The 22,429-nt window shown below is 41.8% G+C and overlaps 1 protein-coding gene across 1 annotated transcript in view; it reads left to right on the forward strand.

Moving 5' to 3' along the window:
* Positions 1-18,991, forward strand: part of Ncbp3 (nuclear cap binding subunit 3) — a 29,629-nt gene extending 10,638 nt beyond the window's left edge. Inside the window, exons 4-13 of the mRNA XM_036197515.1 lie at positions 3,465-3,590; positions 4,108-4,236; positions 4,451-4,527; positions 5,654-5,762; positions 7,485-7,584; positions 8,594-8,697; positions 11,132-11,420; positions 13,785-13,939; positions 15,899-16,060; positions 17,880-18,991. Of these exons, the coding sequence (XP_036053408.1) occupies positions 3,465-3,590; positions 4,108-4,236; positions 4,451-4,527; positions 5,654-5,762; positions 7,485-7,584; positions 8,594-8,697; positions 11,132-11,420; positions 13,785-13,939; positions 15,899-16,060; positions 17,880-18,115 (1,487 nt within the window). The 3' untranslated portion in view covers positions 18,116-18,991. The remainder of the gene's footprint in view (positions 1-3,464; positions 3,591-4,107; positions 4,237-4,450; positions 4,528-5,653; positions 5,763-7,484; positions 7,585-8,593; positions 8,698-11,131; positions 11,421-13,784; positions 13,940-15,898; positions 16,061-17,879) is intronic.
* Positions 18,992-22,429: the final 3,438 nt, after the last annotated feature.

Genomic DNA, 22,429 nt, shown 5'->3' on the forward strand with positions numbered 1-22,429 from the left:
CGATGTGTGATTTTTGTTCTGTTTTGTTCTGTATTGTAACTTGGTTACATAGCTCTCGGTCCTGAACTCTGCCGATGAAGGATCTGTTGAAGCGTCAGGGATTGGGCATGGCCGAATGCACTGTGAGTTGATGACAAGCACTAGCAGGGGTGTGGAGGAAGGCACTGGGTGCTTCCTTACTGCTGTGATAAGATGCCCGACAGACCTGCTGAAGGAAGGAAGAGCTGACTCTGGCTCAGGACTTGAGAGGGTCACAGCATGTCATGGCAGGGTAGGAGACGTTGGTTAAATTCTTGCAGCTGTCACAGTGGGCTGACTCTCCAGATATAGTGCAGTGGAGGGGAAGGAAAACACCTGACTCTGCAATCCACAGGCATGTAATCCCCCTGGACAGAAGTTTGGTCCACAGTAGTGAGACTGTGTGGCAGAGAAAGGCTGGAACCATAGGTGGGTATAACTTTCAAAGTCACTTCTGAGCATATTTCCAAAGAAAATTAGTGTGTAAAGAGACATCTGTACACCTGTGCACTTTGTTATTTATTGTAACACTAGCCGCATATCCAAGACAGGGAATCAAGTTAAATGTCCATTTGTGGTGGTAGGGATTAAAGCTGAGGCCATACACATGCTAAGTAAACCCTATCTCTGAGCTACATCTCCTCCACAAGCTGATGACTAGATTAAGAAAATGTAGTACATATTCACATGGAATACTTTTCAGCTATAAAAAAGCAAAACCCTGTCCTTGTGATAGAAGTAGAGATCACTGTGATAAGTGAAATTCAGTTTGACACAGATGAACAGTAGCACATGGTTCCATGTATGAAATCTAAAATGCATGAGTTCAAGAAGAGTAGGTCATCAAATGCTGGTTACCAGACTGGGAGAACAGGAAGATAGAGTGGTCGGGAAAGGTTGATCAATGGGTTGTAGTTGTAGTTTGGAATAAGAAGATCTGGTTGTGGAATTGCGTGGGAGGGTAATTACTGAGAACATTTATGTAATACATATTTCAGATGTCTAAAGGAATGACATTTGAACATTTATACCAGAAAGAAATAATAGGTGTTTGCTTTACTTTTTGTTTTTGAGACAGAGCCTTACCCTGTAGGCCAGGCTTTCTGAAACTCCCTATGTAACCCAGATTAGTTTTGCATTCTTGGTGATCTTCCTGCTTCAGCCTCTGAGTGCTAGGACTACAGGCATGAGTCAGCATACCATTTTCATGTACCAGTTAAAAGGAAAACATGCTTGGAGTAATGGGAGCTGAATTCTTGTCAGACTGGCTTCAGAAGAGGAGAGGAGGTTATGAAACCCTAGTTTTGTATGAGATGTCTCGTTTGCATGAGCTTTAAAAAAATTAATGCCACTTGTACAGATTGAGAGGACTCTGTCATCTCCAGACATATACATGTCAAGCTTTGTTCAGCTGCATCCTTCCTGCCCCTACTTCCTTCTCACTCACTGCACCTGGTCCACAGGCCCTTTTCTCTGCTTGAGATCTTTTGAGGGATTGTAGATACACATGGATTTGCAAATTCTTAATAACATATTTACATATTTTGCAAGTATTTCATGGAAACACTCAGGTTCTTTTTGACCATGGCTGTCAACTTTTTTTCTCATCAGATGTAATAACTGTTTTCAATGCATTGTGAATGGGACCAGGCTTTTTTTTATAGCTATTAAGGTGTTCGATGTTGTGTAATGATGTATTTATTTGAAGGTGTGTGCGTGCTGACAGAGGTGAGAAAACAACTTTCGGGAGTCGTTTCTTACCTTCCACCTTGTTGAGAGAGGCTCTCACTCTGCTGTGCTGTGTACTCTAGGCCAGCTGACCCATGAGCTCTGTCTCTGCTTCCCATCTGTAGAGGCTGGGGTTACATATGCATGCCACCCTACCTGCCTTCTTATGTGAGGCTGGGGTGGAACTCAGCTCCTCACATTTATGTTGCAGCCAGAGCTCTCTTTGGCCCCAGGAATTTTTGATAGCTTTTTTTTTTTTTTTTTTCCATTTAGTGTTTTAAAATAATCTGGTATATAATCAATCAATCAATCTCTCTCTCTCTCTCTCTCGCTCGCTCGCTGGCTCGCTCGCTCGCTCGCTGTGTTATGTTCTGTAGTTTTATTTGGGTAAACCATGATTTACTTGATATTGGGTAAGCTGTAACTGATTACCCTCAGGGCTGCTGGATTGTTAGAAGTAGTGCTGCCCTGAACATTGTTGTGTGTGATATGATCTAGTGTGTGTTAGGGTTGATGCTGAGAATTCATAGGTTTTTAGGATATGTGCTAGACTATATTCTCTTACCCTTTGGACTATCCTTGTCCATGCTTCCACTAGCAGGAGGAGCAACTCCTCCCGTGTAGCCAGTGTTTCATGCAAAAGACAAAACTCTGCTCACTGGAAGCTGGTATCTTTTTTGATTGGTTTTAGACTGGGTCTCATTATGTGGCCCTGGCTGGCCTGGAACTCACAGTGATCTGCCTGCCTGCCTCCTGAATGCTGGGATTAAAGGTATGCACGACTACACCCAGTTTAGTATCCTCTTAATATGGATTTTCCAGTTTAGTTGGAAGTCAACCCTCTCTTAATATTTATCTGCCATTTTTATTTTTTTATTTATTAATGTTTATCTGCCATTTATATTTCCATCTGTATAAATTGTTTATATCTTTTGCCCATTTTTGTTTTGAGGGGGTTTTGTTGTTGTTGTTTCTTTTGAGATAGGATTTCTCTGTGTAGCCTTAGCTATATTGGAACTAGCTCTTTAGACCAGGCTGGCCTTAACTCACAGAGATCCGCCTGCCTCTGCCTCTGCCTTCCAAGTGCTGGGATTAAAGGCGTATGCCACCACCACCCATCTGAGTTGTCGTTTTACTGATTTGTAGGATATCTTTTTCGTGTGTGTGTGTGTGTGTGTGTGTGTGTGTGTGTGTGTGTGTGTACATGTACGTATGTACGTACAGTAAGGTTTGAGACAGACTCTAATACTTGAGCCCAGGATGGCCTGTAACAAACTATAGCCCATCTGGCATGGAACTTGTGGCAGTCCTTCTGCTTTAGTATTCAAATAGTGGGATTGTAGGCACCATCATGCCCAGTGATTTGTAAGGTTTCTGGACTCTAGCATCACGTATAGTTTAATTTCAGAATCAGCTTGTCAAGTTCCATGGCTAGTAGAGAGAACTGCCATATAGTTTACTATTGCTCTATTCCTCAGTCTGAGCCCTGGGTAGCTGTTCTGAATCACGTCATTTGCTTAGTGTAGTTTAATGGTAAACGTTAGTGCAGTTAACCTTACTATCTTGTGTGGTGTTCTTTTGAAATAATTACTGTTTTAGCTTCTTCCTCTTCTAGACCCATTATCTAAACCACTGTGAAGAAGTGCTAGCAAGCTGTACATAGCAGGTAGGAAAATTCTGTCTGTTTTTTTTCTTTTCTTCTTTTTTTTCTTTTGTAGCAATCCCCAAAGTGAGACTGGAGACCATCTACATTTGTGGAGTAGATGAGATGAGTACTCAGGATATCTTTTCCTATTTTAAAGAATATCCTCCAGCTCACATTGAGTGGTTGGATGATACCTCCTGTAAGTATACCCACGTTTTCTGTTTAGTATGCTTTTATTTATGATTTTTAAAAAGTTCTTGCTATCTTTGATAGTAAATAATTATGGACCAAACTGTTTATTTTTAACTTCTGTTCTTAGTCTAGGAGAAAAAAAGCTAACCTGATAATACTTACATAGCAGTCATTGTGCTTCAGGAGGGTTTTCTTGGGGGTAGGTCTTACTCTAGCCCAGCCTGGTCTAGTACTGGAAATCCTCTAGTCTCTGCCTGCCAAGTGCTGAGATTGTAAGTGTGTGTTGCCACACTTGGCTTCAAGCAGCTCATATGCATAGAACAGTTATTTTGTGGAAATGGGCTTGGGAGTGTAGCTTTAAACGATGTTCATCAGGCATTTTCCCACCACTTTTATACTTTTTTCATGAGCTGGTTTTTACTTTGACTGACAGCTGTCTGTGGCCAGTAAGACTGTGACAATGAACCTGATGCCAAATCCGCTCTCAAAAAACGTAGATTTGAATGTGTGATGTTTTATTTTAGGTAATGTGGTTTGGCTGGATGAGATGACAGCCACACGAGCTCTCATCAATATGAGCTCTCTGCCAGCTCAGGATAAGATAAGAAGCAGAGATAGCAGTGAAGACAAGTTGTCTGAGAAGAACAAGAAAGGTAACTACACACAAAGGAGCCCTTGCCCATTCTGTACACTGACCAGTTCTGGGCCTTTGAGTAGAGTGATATGAACACTGCATTACCAGATGTTTCTGAGGTAAATTATGATGCTTGGGTTATCAGTCAATAGGAACAGAAAACTCTGAGCTTTTAAAATTTTATGAGATGGGGTTACATTAAGGTTCCTCTTGTCCCTCACACTCCATTTTAGACAAGCAGGAAGACAGTTCAGATGATGAAGAGACTGAAGAAGGAGAAGTTGAAGATGAGAATTCAAGTGATGTAGAGGTTAGTATTAGGACAAAGATATTCTGCAAGATTTTATTGTTAAAAAAAATGCTTACCATCTTTTTAATGTAAGGCTTAAAGAATTAGTAAGCTGTGTTTTTTGTCTAGCTTTTACCGTGGAACCTTCTGAAGGTGCACCAGACTCTTAGCCTTTTAGTTTATGTGGATGTAACAGTTCATCTTGGAATCTTAAAATAATGTTTATACTTGTGAGGAAGAGAAAATGGGTTTATTAAGAAATACTTTGAAGTGTTACCTAACCAATAAAATATGGAAAGGCAACTAGGGTTTGCTAGAAATTTTGGAGTGTATTCATTTGAAACATTTTGTGTGTGCGGTGCTAGGGCAAACCTAGGGCCTTGGACATGCTAGGCAAGTGCTATACCTCTGATCTGTATCCCTAGCTAAGCATATTCATTTGGAGTTTAAATATTCAAATGATAAGTGTTTACTGTGTACCAAATTCTGGGAACCCCCACTGGAGGCTACATGCTAAAAGGGAAGACAGATACACAGTTACATGCTGTTAGGAGATACCTGAGCAGGATGAAGACAGAAAAGGGTAAAAAAGGGAGAGAGGATTAGGGCTTCAGAGATGGTGTATGCTATGCCTACAGAAGACCTGAGTTCAGTTTCCAGCACCCATGTGGGATGGCTCATAACTGCCCCTATAAGGCATCCAAAACTGTTCTGCCCTCTGAAGACAACTGCACTCATGTGCACATAACCCTACACAGATGTAGAAACATAATTTTAAAATGTTTACACTGAAAGAAAATGATGGAGGTTACTATTTTAGGCAAGGTTGTCAAAGAAGATCTGGCTTCAGAGGTCTCCAGAGGAATGAGTACTATAACTCTGATGGGTATGACAGATAGAATGCTTTTGGGGGGTGGTGTTGAGGGGGGTTCAAGATAGGGTTTCTCTCTGTAGTTTTGGTGCCTGTCCTGGATCTCACAGGTTGGCCTTGAACTCACAGAGATCTACCTGGCTCTACTTCCCGAGTGCTGGGACTAAAGGCGTGCTCCACCACCGCCCAGCCTAGGATGCTTTTTTAATGGTAACCACAGAAAAGGTGTGAAATATGCTTTGATTTTTACCTTGAAAATGTTTTCTTTTTCTTAAGTTGGACACATTGTCTCAGGTAGAAGAAGAGTCTCTGTTAAGAAATGATCTTCGTCCAGCTAACAAACTTGCTAAAGGAAATAGGCTATTCATGAGATTTGCTACAAAAGGTAAATTTGATACTGATTTTTGATCAGAATGATGAATTACTGAGTGAAACTTTTCCTATTGACCAGAAGTTAGCTCAGATAATTCCAAAACTCTCTTTAAACAAACACTTTATGAAAACTAGCTTACTGATTGAGAAGGAATTTTTGTACATATGTATTTGTTAGTGTGTATTTATTATGTAGTGATTAATTTCATTGTTACATTCCCATACATGCTTGTAATGTACTTGGACCCCATTCATTCTCTTTACTTCCTGTTTATACATTCCTTCCCTTCTTTTTACCTCCCCAATAGTTCCCTTTTACTTAACTCTGAAATTCCACATAGGAAAAAAATAGGATACTTGGTGAGCCTTTAGTTTTGTTTTTCAAAACAGGGTTTCTCAGTGTAGCCCTGGCTGTCTGGGAACTCACTCTGTAAAACCATGCTGGCCTGGAACTAAGGTATCCACCTGTCTCTGCCTCCTCAGTGCTGTGATTAAATGTGTGAGCCACTATACTGAGACTTTGTTTTTAAGAGAAGGGAGTTCTGTTAATAAAAGTAGAAGATTTGTAGGAACCATAGGTGCTGGGCACGGGACCAGAATGGCATTGACAATGCTCAGGGTACTCTCTAACATGCGGAACCCACCATTGAAGTACTGCTGTGGATGAAGATTTAGTTAGGGGTACACTGATCTGATCCAGGGCTTTATCCCAAATATACCACCATGTCTGACAAAAGAGCTGGCTTTGAAATGAATGTGATTCCTTGGGCACACACTGAGTTTACCACTGTGTCTATCCTGGTCAGCATAGATAACAGTGATAGCCAGGAGCAAAGGTGTTCTTTCAGTTCCACTATCACCCCATTTGAATCTTTCTGGAATTGCTGGGCCAGGGAGTCTTCCATCAAGGCCTAGGCCAGCTGTGCTGGTAGAAGTCAGATCTTACAGAAACCAAAGCTGTGTGTGTGTGTGACCTTTGCCTTGGTGTCTTTGGGCTAGTTTCAGGTGAGATGAAGCTGAGCAACCTAGGTGCTCAGTGTAATAGCCAGTGAATACTGAGGTTCCCCTTTCTTCACTGGGAGAGCCCATTGTCTACCATGTCTACCTGTTTCATAAAGTTCTCATACATCTTTTCATAGAGGATACTCACCTTCACTAATGCTAATAAACAAGCCAGTAGTCTGTGCCCAAATAACAGATATATGAGTCCTGCAGTGCTAATGCACTGCCACAGCTTCCTAGGGAATAGGGGCACATGGTGGCAACCCATTGGTGATGGTTGTGTTAGGGTTGCCACCCGTGTCTACCATAGTACCAGATGAAGGTGCTTTGATATCTGTCTCTACATAATTTCTGTGCCCTATATTCCGGCAGAAGAAATGTGCCTGCTGGTATCTTGTCTCAGTAGAAGATGCCACTATATGTCCCAATTTGGGAGAATGCCATGAGGTTATTGCAGGGTCTTTTGGGGGTGATGGAATAGGCCATTGCATATAATATTTTGATAACTGGATATGCAGCTATCCCTATAGTTATGCTAATTTTGGCTCCTTTTGGACATATATAAAGTAGTATAGATAGATGAATTATATGCCCTTTTTATTGCTATATTGTAAATTTAAGGCCAACCTGGGCTACGTGAGACCCAGCTTCAAAAAACAAATTCAAAATCAAGCAGTCAATATTATCTTCACACTCACAGGAAACCCTAAGTAACTATTCTATTAACTTTCAGATGACAAAAAGGAACTTGGAGCAGCCAGAAGAAGTCAGTATTATATGAAATATGGAAATCCAAATTATGGAGGCATGAAAGGAATTCTTAGCAATTCATGGTGAGTCTAAAACCTTAAAATATTATGGTTGTTTATCTTAATGTTTTTATTAGCATATATTAACTGCACATAATAGGCTTCATTATCGTATTCACATACAGGTATATAATGCATTTTGATAGTTTGATCTTGGCCTCCCCTATCCCTACCCACTCCTCTTCCAACTAGTTCCCTTCTACTTTGATGTCTCTCTTTGGTGTGTGAGTGACCCATGGGTTTCCTTTTTACAGGAGCATGGGTACCTACTAGTAGTCACTGAAGAAAATCTCTCCCTCCCCACTCAACTACAAACTGCGTATAAATCATGGGTCCTGTGAGTCTCTCCCCATTCCATAACAGGGGTTGATGAACTCAATCTTGTGTAGGTTTTGTGCAGCTGTGAGTTTAAGAGTGTGGCAATCATGCTGTAACCAGGAAGTCAGTGTTCCACCCCATTTCACTCTTCTCCAGCTCTTACATTCTTTTGGGCCTTCTTCTACAGTGTTTCTTGAGACTTGGAAGGGATGACACAGATGTCTCATTTGTGGTTAGGCATTCAAGAGTCTTTCATTCTCAGAACTTTGTCAGTTTTAAGTCTCTATCTTCACTGGTCACCGTTGCAAAATATTTTGTTCTGGTTTTAGTTTTTTGAAAGAGTGTCTCATGTATTCCAGGCAAGTCTCAAACTCTTATGTAGCCAGGCAGGACCTTGGACTCCTGATCCTCTTGCCTCTACCTTCCCAAGTGCTGGGATTACAGGCATGTGCCACCAGGCATGGCTTAAAAATACAGTCATTTGAACACCTCTTCAGCTGTTTTTCATCCTTCAGTTGGTATTCTGTGGCGGAATGTCAGAACCTCCTGTGGACTGAAGGAAAGTGAGGAAGAACTCATGATTCTTAGCTGTGGCAAATGATAGGAGACACTGCTTCGGCACCTAATGCTGTGCCATTGTGGAGCTGGAATGAAGTGGATTTCAGCATCCTTCTTATTGGTTTCTGATGGTGTGCTTATTTTGGCAATATTGCAGGAAGCGAAGATATCATTCCCGTCGCATTCAGCGGGATGTGATCAAGAAGAGAGCCCTGATTGGGGATGACGTTGGCTTGACGTCGTATAAACACCGACATTCCGGTAGTTGCCTGCTCAGCTCTTGGGTAGACACACACATGTTTGGCTCTCAAAATCGTATTTTTATTCTTAACACAGTCTTAAGGTTCCAAACTTTCTTATCCTCTCTTCTTTGCCCTCACCCTGTGCCAACATAGAGGAAAGTAAGTCAAGTCATGGTTAATTTTAAACTGCCCATAAAAGAGGTCACATGATTTTATAAAACTGTTTTAACAAAAAGGACCATATGTTACAGAGAGAAAATGAAAATAAAAATTTCTTAGGAACTTAATTTTTCTACTATTAATATCAGCAACTGCATGAAAAAAACGTTATCGAATGGACTGATTTTGTTTCCTTTTCCGATAATGTGAGTAGACTGCTGTGTTGAGTGTTTTTACACATTGGTTTTTATATATGAATGCTTCTAAAACATGAGACATTATGACTTGAGGTTTTTTCTTTCTTTCTTGTGTGTTTATTATAAAGGATCCATTTTCATTATGCTTTCTAAAAGATTCACTTTTATTTTGAACTTATGGGTACCGTCTTCTGCATGCTTTGTAGAACTAGGTAAGTCAGCATACAGACAGCGTGCACAGGTGTCATTGGGATGAGACAGGAAGAAATAGAGTGTATACACTTTCAGCTAATGGGTGTGTACAGAATTGTACCTTTGAAATCTATGTATTAGTAATAAGCATAGTTTCTGTTATACGTTTCCAATTTCAGTTACTCTAAGATATTGTCAGCTGGGCATGTGCCACGTGACTTCAATCCCAGCACTCGGGAGGCAGAGGCCAATGGATCTCTGTGAGTTCCAGGCCAGCCTGGGCTATAGAGCTAGTTCCAAGATAGCCAGGGCTACACAAAGAAACCCTATCTTGAAAAACAAACAAAAATATTATTGTAACCTATTCTTTATGCTCATAGTAAAGAAATTAGGAAGTAAATTGCCCATAATTCAAGTATTCTAATACAGTGACTGATTTTATTTTACCTTTATCTCATTGGTCTATTTTTATATAATTATAATTAGTGTAAGTGTACTTTGTATTTGTTTTTCCCACTAACGACAAACATTATTCATATTTATTTTTTAAAAAAGATTTTATTTTTAATTATGTGTGGATGGGGTGTGTTGGTTTGTATAGTACCTGTGGAGGCCAGGAGAGGGTGTCAGATTCCCTTGGAGCTGGAGATACAAGCCATTGACTCTGGGAACCATACTCTAGTTCTCTACAAGAGGAGTATACACTCTTAACCCCTGAGCCATCTTTCTAAGGAAGCCTCATAGCCCACAAGCTTTAGAGTTAATGTTCATTTTTATTATTGAGGGTTCTCATGTGGCAGAAGTTACACTGAATATTGAACCATCTAAAACATCTGGTCAACTGATCAATATGTAACCTTGCTCTGACCATTTTTTAAATTTAAATACAGCTGATTTAATATGCACTATTAATTAATTGGCATTGATTTAACAGCTGACAGCGCTGTAACTCGTGCCTGAATGAGGTTTATTTAGTATAGGTATTTTCTTCATGAGGTGCACCACCATCCTTTTACAACACATAACATTTCATCACTCGCTGTATTTAATGGGACCTTTTTTTTTTTTTTTTTTTTTTTTTTGGTTTTTCGAGACAGAGTTTCTCTGTGTAGCTTTAGAGCCTGTCCTAGAACTTGCGTTGTAGACCAGGCTGGCTTTGAACTCACAAAGATCTGCCTGCCTCTGCCTCCTAAATGCTGGGATTAAAGGTGTGCGCTGCCACTGCCCAGCTTGGGACCTTTTTTTTCTTTTCTTTCTCTATTTTGTGAGACAGAGTCTCTCTTTGTAGCCCTTGCATCTGGAACACATTGTATTGTAGACCAGACTGGCCTTGAGCTCTCAGAGATCTACCTGCTTCTGCCTCTCAATGCTGAGATCAAAGGCATAGACCACCACACCCAGCTTAGGGACCATTTTTAAGCAGTGAAATTATCAAGAGAAAGCATAAAACGTGAAAACACAGCAGTTAATAAATTGAAAATTACCTTGCTTACAGTTGAGTCATGAATAAAAAGGTGCTGGTGCTGTTGCCTTGGACAGGAAGAAGCACATCTGGCTACTTAGTTCTGTCAGTCTGCACATGTTTACAGATGTTCTTGACAGTACCTTGAGCATTGATTTAGGAGCCACAAATAAATCTGATAGATTTATAAATATAGAACAAATAATGAAGATTATTCATGTTGTACATGAGTTTATACTACTACATTCATATTTTATCCAGTCTCTTGGATAAGTAAGTAAGGATAAGAATATCATCCAGTTTGACACTTTTACAGGTAGTAAATACCCCAGTACAGTCTCAGAGGTGGTGTTCTTCCCTTCTCCCAATGTAGAGTAGAAATCATGCTTGTTAGTTTAGCCTTAAGTTTAGTCCTCTCTAACCTTTGGGTTAAATTTCTTCAGGGTTGGTGAATGTTCCCGAGGAACCCATTGAAGAAGAGGAGGAGGAGGAGGAGGAGGACCAAGACATGGATGCAGATGACAGAGTTGTGGTGGAGTACCATGAGGAGCTCCCAGCTCTCAAGCAGCCGCGTGAGCGGAGTGTGTCTAGGCGGTCCAGTGCGAGCAGCTCAGACTCAGATGAGATGGACTATGATTTAGAACTGAAGATGATTTCCACTCCTTCCCCAAAGAAAAGCATGAAAATGACCATGTATGCAGATGAAGTGGAATCTCAGTTGAAAAGTATTAGGTAAATACTTTTCTTCTTCTTCTTTTTTTAAATTTTTATTTTTTGAGACAGGGTTTCTCTGTGTACCCCTGGCTGTCCTGGAACTCACTTTGTAGACCAGGCTACCCTCTAACTCAAGATCCTGCCTCTGCCTCCCAAGTGCTGGAATTAAAGGCCTGTGCTACCATAGCCTAACTAATACTTTTCCTCTTTTTATTCAATGTTAACTTTAAATTAAATTTACTCATTTATGTATTTTGGAAATATCGATGATTGAACAGAGGACCTCTTATGTACATACTAGGCAAAGCACTCTCCAACTGAGATATATTCCTACTCTGTAATTTGATGGTTGTTTTTTTTTTTTAATTTTTATTTTGAGTGTATGAGTGTTTTGCCTCCATGAATGTCTGTACCATCTTAATTCCGTGCCCTCAAAGGCCGGAGAACGCTATCAGATCCCCTGGAACTAGAGTTACAGATGGGTGCTGGCTGCCGTGTGAGTGCTGAGATTCAAACCCAGGTCCTTAGGAAGAACAGTCTCTTAACTGCCGAGCCGCCCGTCTCTCCAGCCCTATAATTTGCTTTTTAAGTGGTAATTACAGGTGCCATCCCTCTTCATGTTGCAGTCATTTTTACCCTGATTTTCATTCCTTTGTAGGTGTTTGATGGAAGCACCCATTTTTCCTCTCTATAAACAATAGTTGTTGCGTAGACAGTACAGAAAGTGAAAACCATTGTATTCCCAGACATCTGTTAACTTTTCCACCGTATGTAGTGCATTGTTTAACACTATCATCATTTATTTAGTTACTTAGAAAAGATTTCTTTAAATGTTTTCATTTGCTGGGTGGTGGTGGTGGCGCACGCCTTTAGTCCCAGCCTGGGCTACAGAGTGAGTTCCAGGAAAGGCGCAGACCTACACAGAGAAACCCTGTCTCGAAAAACAAACAAAACAAAACAACACAAAAATGTTTTCACTCCTGACTATGCTACAGTACACGTGTGGCAGCCATAGGACAACTTGTAGAGCTGCTTCTCTTGTTCTGCCCTGTGGGTCCTGGATATTGAACAGAAATGGTCAGACTTGGGAGCAAGTACCCTTACCTCAGAGCTATCTTGCTATTTATTTTTCATTTTTTGAGACTGAGTTTCAGTGCATAGCTCAGGCTGGCTTTGTGTTTGCATTCTCTTCCCCAGCCTCCTGAGTACTGACTGGGATTACAGGTGTACAACACCACACCTAATCCCTTTTGATAGTTACTTATGTTTCTGTTAATATTGCGCTAGCTAAATAGATTCTTCAAAGTCTATCTTGCTATAGAAAATAGTACACTGGGTAGTGGTAGCGCATGCCTTTTATCCTAGCACTTGGGAGTCAGAGACAGGCAGATCTCTATGAGTTCAAGGGCAGCCTGGTCTACACAGCAAGTTCCAGGACAGCTAGGACTACACAGAGAAACCCTGTCTTGAAAAAATAAAAAAAAAGAAAAAAGAAAGAAAGAAAGAAAAAATATGGGTTTTTAAAAATATGTATTGCAGAATTTCCTTCCTAGGGCTTTACCCACATTACTGCCTATGGCTCACACTCTTACCAGGTTTAAACTATTGTTCTTCCTAATTTTTGTGGACCTCTGGAACAGAGGACATAGTTATTTTAATGAGCAGATTCAATAAATATAGATTTTATTTAAAATTAGTGAAATTTTGAGACAGGGTCTCACTAAACCAAGTAGGCTGGATTTAAATGTGCTCTGTAACATAGGCAGGATATGAATCTGTGATTGTTCTTAGTCTCCCAGGTAGCTGAGCCTGCAACCTGTACCACCAGGCCTTGGCTTTCCAAGGCACTCTCAGATAGGAAGAAAGGGGGCTATTACTGTTGATTTGTGTGGACTTGTTCACATCTTTGTGTTTAGTTTTCACAGAACTAATAGAGAATTGTAGCAGAGTAATGCTCTCTATCATGGTAGGGTGGTCTGTAGACAGAGAAATAACATCTTTAAAGAAGGAGATTATAGATTTACTGTGGCTGGACTACATCCAGATTGCACTGGGTGAGCAGAGTTCCAGCCTCTTTGAAACATCTGTTTAGTGTTTGTTTGCCCTTGGAGAAGAAGGTGACCATCAGTTATGTGTTCTGTGATAAAGTGTACAGGCATCATGTGGAAACCACCCTGTGAAAGTCAACAGCTGGCTGCCATCACCATCTCTTCATAGCATGTTAATCCTGGTTCTAAGCGAGCTATCACCAGTGGTATTTGTAAGTGAACAGTGGTCCTCTGAGATTAAGTTTCTCTGAAGTAGGAGACTTTGCTTGTGTCTTGTCTCACAGTTGAAGTTGGTTACTTGTATTCTCCCCACTTTTTTTTTCCTTCCTTACAGGAACTCTATGAGGGCAGATAGTATATCCACAAGCAATATAAAAAACCGAATTGGTAACAAATTGCCGCCTGAGAAATTTTCAGATGTTCGACACCTCTTAGATGAAAAGCGTCAGCACTCATGTCCACGGCCAGCGGTTGGCAGTACTAAACCAGGTACTGTTCTTCTTCCTTATGCTCCTGACTTCCTTCTTGTAAGCCCCTCCAGTGGCCAGGCCTGGCCACTAGACTATAACAGCTGTATTGGCTGTTTCCTGCCTCTTAGATGCAGGTGGCCAAGCTCTATCATAGAGAGATTAAAAAGCCCAAGTTCAGGCCACCCTGGAAAGTTCCATCCCCACAAGAAACCCTGTATAAACCCGCCTCCTGCTCATTTCTTTGCTGCTTCTCCAGAGCAGAGGCAGCCATGGTCCTGTGTCTTTCCCAATAAATCTCTTGTGTGAGGCTTGTTGTGCTGTGTGACTTTGTGGTATTCATAGGCTTCTGATTGCCAGGATACCTTTCCCCTCAAAGGTATAACATACTCTGAGCACCTGAGAGCAGGTGGGCTCAGGATAGGCTCTTCTAAACTGATTAAATTGTTCTTGTTGTATCTAAATCTTTAGCTAGGCATTAGATTCATGAGAAAATAACACCAGATTTTTGACAAAATTAGCTTTTAGTATTTTTGTCTGAAATAATAGATGATATTAAATAATAAATAATATTATTTCCCTGGTATACTTTATACTCCAAACCAGTAAAGTTAAGTTGTATGGTTAGATGCATGATTGAGTGTGAACTAGATAGTATATGTGAGTAGACCTGATAGAACAGTGTGTGGGTGTGCTTGTGGTTAGCATGTGCAAGTCTCTGGGGAGGCTGCAGCATCTGCCATAGACCTGCTAGAGAACTGGTGAAGGCTTGGAGAAAACAGCTTTGGATCTTGGTCTTGGGAGGGAATAGAATGCAGTTGGTAAACTATCTTTTGAGGAGGGGAATAATCTGATTCTTACTTTAGAAAGATGATTTTGGAGGAATAGAATGTAGTGGGCACAAAAAAACAAGGTAACAAGGGCTGAACTTGGTCAGGGACAGTGAAGATTGAGGCTATGAATGGGACCTTGGGAAGAGGAAGGATGGAAGAGAAGCCAAGGAGGAGGCTCAACCTGAGCTCTGGGGGGAGGAGGTTACATAAAATGTCAAAAGCTGACGCAAGGCTCAAGGCCGATGAATGTGTAGCTGCTGTTTGTTAGTGGAGACCTCAGGCCCAGCGGCTCTGTGACAGGCTTGGAGGAGAAATACGCATAGTTTAGGACATGATTCCTTTATACTTGGCCTATTGCCAGCCTCATTATACTTGTTGGTTAAATGTAGTAAGTTTATTGAGAACAGCTTGTATGTCCAAGGATTGTGGGGAGCTTGCAGTCTTGTTACTGAAAAATTTGGTATGTTACTTAGTTTTGCTTGGTTCTGCCAAAAAAGAAAAAAGAAAGAAAGAAAACTTTCACTTCAAGCAATCAGCTGATAGCCTCTACATCCAAGTTTTAAGTTTTCCTAAGAGAAGCAAGACCAATCATGAACAGAACAGGCTTTAGAAGCCTTCTCATACCAAGTCCTGTGCCTTCACTGTGGGAGATGGTCCTTAGAGAGCTGTGCTGACTAGTTTTTTTGTCAGCCTGAAATAAATTAGAGTTATTTTGGAAAAGGGAACCTCAACTGAGAAAATGCCCCTCTCAGATTAGCTTGTGGGCCAGCCTATGGTGCATTTTCTTGATTAATAATTGATATAGGATGGCCCAGCTCACTGTGGGCAGTATCACCCCTGGGCTGGTTCCTGATAAGAAAACAGGATGAGCAAGCCAGTAGTAAATAGCACTCCTCAGTGGGTCCCTTATCAGTTCCTGCCTCCAGGTTCCTGCCTTGCTTGAGTTTCTGCCCTCACTACTTTTGACAATAAGTTATTAATTGAAGTGTTCAGTGACATAAACCCCTTCCTCTCCAAATTGCTTTTGGTCATCGTGTTTTATAACAGTAATAGAAACTATAGCTAAGACAAAAATCTTTGGTGTTTAGTACTTACAGTAAAATACACATGCTTAGTAACAGGTATACATTTTCTCTTTTTTTTTCCAGATATTCGTCAGCGGTTAGGAAAAAGACCATATTCTCCAGAAAAGGCTTTTAGTAGTAATCAAGTGATTCGGAGAGAGCCCTCTTCAGATGTACATAGTAGGCTAGGTGTTCCCAGACAAGATGTTAAAGGCCTCTACTCTGATACTCGGGAGAGGAAATCAGGTGAGCAACACTTCACACTGCTGGATGGGAAGGAGTGGAGAACAGTAGTTATAGCATAAGTAGAGTCAGTGCTTATTCCTCTCCAGTTACCATAATTGCCTTTGTAGGTGTCAATCAGTATCATGCCTACAGCAAAGTTCAGAAAGGAGAAAAGGGTGCACACCTTTGTTTAGCAGGCTTTCTTTTGGGCCACTAACAAGCTCCCAAATCATGACACAGAGACTTATTATTAGTTATGAATGCTTGACCTTAGCTTAGGCTTGTTTCTTGCTAGCTCTTATAACTTATTTTATCCTGTTTCTCTTCATGTATGTTTTTACCTTTCTTTCATTCTGTATGTCCTACTTTGTGTCTGGCTGGCCTTGACTCTTTCTCTCTCTCTCTCTCTCTCTCTCTCTCTTTCTGTCTCTCCTCTCTCTTGTTCTCTCCTGAGCCTAAATTCCTCCTATTTAATTCTCTGCCCACCAGCCCTGCTTGTCCCTCTACTGCCTAGCTATTGGCTGTTCAGCTTCTTATTAGATCAATTAGGAGCCATAGGCAGGCAAAGCAACACATCTTTACATCGTTAAACAAATGCAGCATGAACAGTTGTAACACTTTTACATAATTAAAGTAATATTCCGCAACATAAATAAATATAACACATCTTTACATAAAGTAATATTCCACAACACCCTTGCTTCTTTTTAGTTTCACACTATTTAGTTTCTTTGTCCACACATATATCTAGTTCTTTTCTTTTTTTTAAAGATTTATTTATTTATTATGTATACAGTGTTCTGTCTGCACACCAGAAGAGAGTGCTAGATCTCATTATCGATAGTTGTCAGTCACCATGTGGTTGCTAGGAATTGAACTCAGGACCTGTGGAAGAACAGCCAATGCTCTTAAGCCACTGAGCCATCTGTCTAGCCCATATCTACTTCTTTTCATGTAGCATTTTTCCATAATAATCCTTCCATGTTGCCTCACTCTTCATAAATAAAACTTAATTGCTTCATAGTGTATCTATGCCACCACATTCTAAACACATATTATTTGTTAGATTTTAATAAACTGTTCTCCTTTTTTGATTTATATGTTTTGCTTGCATATTTGTCTGTGTACTGTGTATATGTCAGTTGCCCTTGGAGGTTGGAAGAGGGCATTGGATCCCCTGGAACTGGAGTTATGGACTGTTTGTTGTAAGGTGCCATGTGAGTGTTCAACATTTAACCAGGTCCTCTGCAAGAATGAGTGCTCTTAACTACTGAGCTGTCTCTTCAGCCCAATAAAACTCTTTAAAAATTAATAGCTGGCTGGAGAGGTGGCTCAGAGGTTAAGAGCACTGGCTGTTCTTCCAGAGGTCCCGAGTTCAATCCCCAGCAACCACATGGTGGCTCACAACCATCTGTAATGAGATCTGGTGCCCTCTTCTGGCCTGTAGACAGAACACTGTATGTGTAATAAATAAATAAATCTTTTAAAAAAATTAATAGCTGAAAGCCTGAGAATTGTCATAGTAAAAGAAACTCTTCAGTTTGCAGAATGTTAGAGCTGGCGGTTCCTAGCAGACTGAGGTGGTATGCACCTGGGGCATGATGCCTCTCACCTGGGAAAGGGACAGGTATGGCAGGAAAGTGTAAGGTGTCCTATGCCTGATGTGAGGACACCTGCTTTGAGCTGTGAGCCTCAAGCCATCAACTTGCACAAGTGCCTGGTCACAAGTGCCTCTTCCGATGTTTTCTGCCTGGCGGGTGTTGGCAGTTCACCTGCTTCCTCAGAACTATCTGGTTCTCAAGATTGACTGCCAAACTGAGGTATCTTCTCACCCCAATAGGTGGTTTATGGACTCGCTTAGGATCTACACCCAAGACCAAAGAAAAGAACACCAAGAAAGTGGATCACAGGCCGTCTGGTGCTGAGGAAGATGACTCGGAGCTTCAGAGGGCATGGGGTGCTTTGATTAAGGAGAAAGAACAATCTCGCCAGAAAAAGAGTCGACTAGATAGCTTGCCATCGCTCCAGATTGAAGTCAGCCGGGAAAGTAGCTCTGGTTCAGAGGCAGAGTCCTGATGCCCTGGCCTTGGCAGCTGCCCTCAAATCTGACATTCTTACATAGGCTGGGCACACAGTAGGAACCTCCCTTGCAGATGTTGGCGCCCTTCCCTCCTACCTGCACCCTGAACTTCTGCTGTCCCAGTGGGCAGATTTAGAGTGTGATGAGTGTTGAAGAGCGTCTTGGTCTTGTGCTGCAGAGCTACAGTTCTGGGCCCTCAAGTCTTCTCCCCACCACCCCACAAGCTTTACCCTTGGAGAAAAAGGCAACCCTCCAGATTTTGTAGACGTTTTCTTAATATTTTTAACATTGTGTCTTTTAAAAGAAATGTTTTACACAGTTCATCCAAAGAGCAGAGAACTGAACTTCTCACTGTTGCCTTGGCCCTGACAGCTCTTGCCGGCACCTTTTCCCAAGAAAAGTCAGTTTCCAGGTGCTTATTGGACAGTCTTTGAGGGGGAAGATGAGGGACGCTGCCAGCCCAGCCTCCCAGCACCTTAGTGTGGGGGCTGACTCTCAAAGACCTGACCTGAGCTGCGTCTGCCCTCCCGGGTAGGTAGAGCTGGAGCAGCAATGGCTTCCATCCCTCCCTGGGGAGTTTCTGTTAGGACCTTTTATTGGCTGTTAGCCTGATGTGAAGACCAAGGTCAGTGCTGTGGGACTTCTAGGGAGAAACAACTGTGACTTCTGGATCTGGAGTTGATTTCTGTGCTTAGGGATGGGGTCTTGGGTTAATGTTGAACACTTTTTAAGTCTGTATTATGTTTAAAAACTATTAATGACTTAAAAGTTTAAATTTTTAATTTTTATATGTGGATATTCCTCCTGTTGGCTACAGGGGAAGCTCCAGTGGTGTCTCTTGTGTTGTTCAATATACATTATATACTTTGGAAGAAGGCAAAGAGAGGAGTCTCTTTATTTTGAAAGATACTAATTGTATGGTCTGTTGTACACGAGTTCAACTTGCTTTGTGGCCACTGTAGGAAAAACTGTCTGTCTGCAATGGACTCTTGTTCATTACACTTTTCTAGAAGGGATGGGTTGATAATTCATTCTTTCTGTCTCTGACTTGTCACTGAAGACTTATTCAAAACTAGCAAATAAGACAATAGTTTCAGAAAATTTTAGTTTATTTTTAATCTTTCAAATTATTTTACCATGCAAAGGCAGTAGATTATTTGGCCTCTCATCTGACTTTTACTTTGCAATATTCAATACTGTATTCCTCTACAAGTGTAAAAATGGTTTTTCACTTGAGCACATTAGAATCTTGGAGTTAGAGATAATGGTGAGCCTTCGTCCCTTTGGGATATCAAGCTCTTCACCTGCTTGGATTGTTCTGATCCATAGAGCACTTGACTTGTGGTTGAGCACATGTCTCATTGATGGTTGACTACATTGTGAATGAACAGTGTCATAAGCAGAGAAACAGAAGGCTTAAGAACTGAAAATTGTAACAAACTGTATCATATGTATTATTTGGTTAAACCCCCACCCCCATCCCCTTTAGAAAGATGAGAGCATATAACCAAAGTGGTTTGACTTCTGGGAATCCTAGAAAGGTAGTTTTGATTTCTCCACTAGTTCAGACCTAAGGCTCCCGAAGTTTCTAAGCTCCTCGTGCCCTGTGTAGTTCACAGCTCACAGTCAGGTTCTTAGATGTTCAGGCTTTGGTAGAGTGGAAAGAAAAATGGTCTGAGAGCAGACCTGGATGCCAACCAGGACTCTGCCCAGTGGGCCTGATCCTTTGTTTCTCCATGAAGCAAGTAAATGGTCTGGTGCAGTTTCTGGCTTTGTTGGTATCTTAGTGATATTTTATTATTCTTGAAGCTGTGGCTGCAGCATGTTTTCTGTTGAGGTGGCCAAAGTGTCAGGAAGACAAGGTAAGTATGAGGTTGTGGACAGGCACTGAGCCCAGGCTCTGGTTCTGCCAGTTCGTTGAAGGTATAGATGTGCTTCCAACCTGACATGGTTTCCTCAGGGTTTAGACAGCTCCCCCGGCTTGCTTTCTGTTTCTCAGTTATAGTGCTTTCCATCCACCAGTCCTGGCCCATTGCCTAGGGTCTTAGAGCACTTGTCAATCTCCTGCTAGAGATGAGGGGGGGACTTCATGGAAGATAGGTAGTATATATTCAAAACTAGTCCTTTGAGCTGACCTAGAAAGATGCCCACTTAAGCAGCCTTGCATTTGAACACAGAGAACCCAGAAAGGTATGTACTGCCTAAAGTGATGGCCTTCCCAGCCTCTCTCTCCAGCCTGCCTTTGGAGCTGCTCAGGTCTTCAATGCCTTGAGCCCCTTGTGCTTAGGAGTGACAGTGGATAGTCGGGACAGCCCAGCTGACAGCTGGGTATACTTTATCCAGGGCACTTTCTGTGCATGTGGGGTTAGTCTCTACATGTAGAAGATTTTAAATACACTTCTGCTGCTTGATAATAATCGCAGATAGCTCATCTGTTTCCCACTCTCCCTCTTGAGAGCCTCTGGCCTTCCTCTAGCCTGATATGTGCACCCTCCCTGATTCTGTCCTCCCTCACTGCTGCAGCCTTTCTCGGCCCTTCCTCCCCGGTCTTCACAGTGTAGCCGGGTGAACCTTTGCTTGAGAGATTAAAGTGCACGTTTCAGCTGGCTGTAGGCTATTTACAGAGTTGTATAGCCGTCATCATAATCAACTGTAGGGCATTTTCATCACCAAAACATCTTGTTCCCACTACTAGTCATCCTCCATTCTTACCTCTCCTCAGACCTGGCACTGCTAACCGTTCTGTCCTCGAGGGCTTATTTGCCTATTAACGGACATTTCGTAAATATCCTGTGCTATGTGTCTATATTATTTCAAGATTCATCCATGCCATTTCAGTTCTTTCTTTTTCTCTCCCTCCTGCCTTCCCTCTCCCCCCCCCCGTGTGTGTGTGTGTGTGTGTGTGTGTGTGTGTGTGTGTGTGTGTGTGTGTGTTTAGACAGGTTTTAATTGTGTAGCCCTGGCTACCCTCAAGCTCCCTATGTAGACCAGGCTGACCTTGAATTCACAGAGATTGTCTTCCTCTGCTTCCCAAGTGCTGGGTTTAAAGGTGTGCGGCAATGTGCCTATGTAGACCAGGCTAGCCTTGAACTCACAAAGATCCACCTGCCTCTGCCTCCCGAGTGCTGGGATTACAGGTGTGCACCACCACCGCCCGGCATGTTTTCATTCTTATATATAGGAGTGGAATCAATGGATCATATGTTAGCTCTTACTTTCAGTCTTTGGAGAAAATGCCAAATCCCATGGAGTGTATCAGGTTTCCAGTTTATCACATCTTCTCCAATACTTACTCTCCACTGTGAGATGGTATTTTATTTTGTGTGTGTGCACCATGTTTTGTTTTGTTACAGTGCAGGGGATCAAACCCAGGACCTTGCACATGTAGACAAGGGCTGTTCCACTGAACTACATCCCAGTCCCTGAATGGTTCTGAGTTGCTAATGACAAGTGCTGTTGGCCAGTATTTCTTCCTCTTCCTCCTGCTCCCCCACCCCCTGTTTTTTCTTTTTTGTTGTTGTTGTTTTGTTTTGTTTTGTTTTTTTGTTTTGTTTTCCTGCCTTTTCAAGACAAGGTTTCTCCATGTAGTCCTGGCTGTTCTGGAACTGGATTTGTAGACCAGGATGACCTCAAACTCAGAGATCTGCCTGCCTCTACCTCTCAAGTGCTGGGATTAAAGGCCTCCATCACCATGCCTGGCTATTGGGCATGTTTTCATATGTGACAAGATGAGCTTTTTTTTTTTCTTTTTTCTTTTTTGAGCTGAGGATCGAACCCAGGGCCTTGCGCTTGCTAGGCAAGCGCTCTACCACTGAGCTAAATCCCCAACCCAAGATGAACTTTTAAAATATCAATCTGATCTTACTGTTACTGTGCTTAAAATCTTTGCAGAGCGTCATCGTTGCTTCCAGAATAAAATTCCAAACTTCTCTGATAGCCTTTGGAGCCAGTCGGATGGCCTCTGGCAGTATCTGTGGCCGGCTCGCTCCCCTGCCTTCCCCCCCAATCCTCTTGATCCCACTGACTTTCCAGACTGCACAGGGCATGCCTTAGGCAGTGCCTTTTTTAGTTCTCTCATGATCGAGGTTTTAAGAGGCAGTCCTCAGTGTTGGCTTCCTTATGTGTGTGTTCCAGTGTGCCGCTGACTCCAGGACTAGATCATAAGTCAATGCCTGAGGTTAAAATTGAGTGTAATCTGATCAAAATACCTCTTGGAAATCCCAAGGCGGGTGCCACATTGAAGGCCCGCATCACAAGGTTCTTGCAGTCAGCTCTTGCCTTTGTGGGAAAGGGTCACTCTTTGGTTGAGT

This window comes from Onychomys torridus, chromosome 8 (genome assembly GCF_903995425.1).
Source record: "Onychomys torridus chromosome 8, mOncTor1.1, whole genome shotgun sequence".
In the NCBI taxonomy this organism is placed as follows: Eukaryota; Metazoa; Chordata; class Mammalia; order Rodentia; family Cricetidae; genus Onychomys; species Onychomys torridus.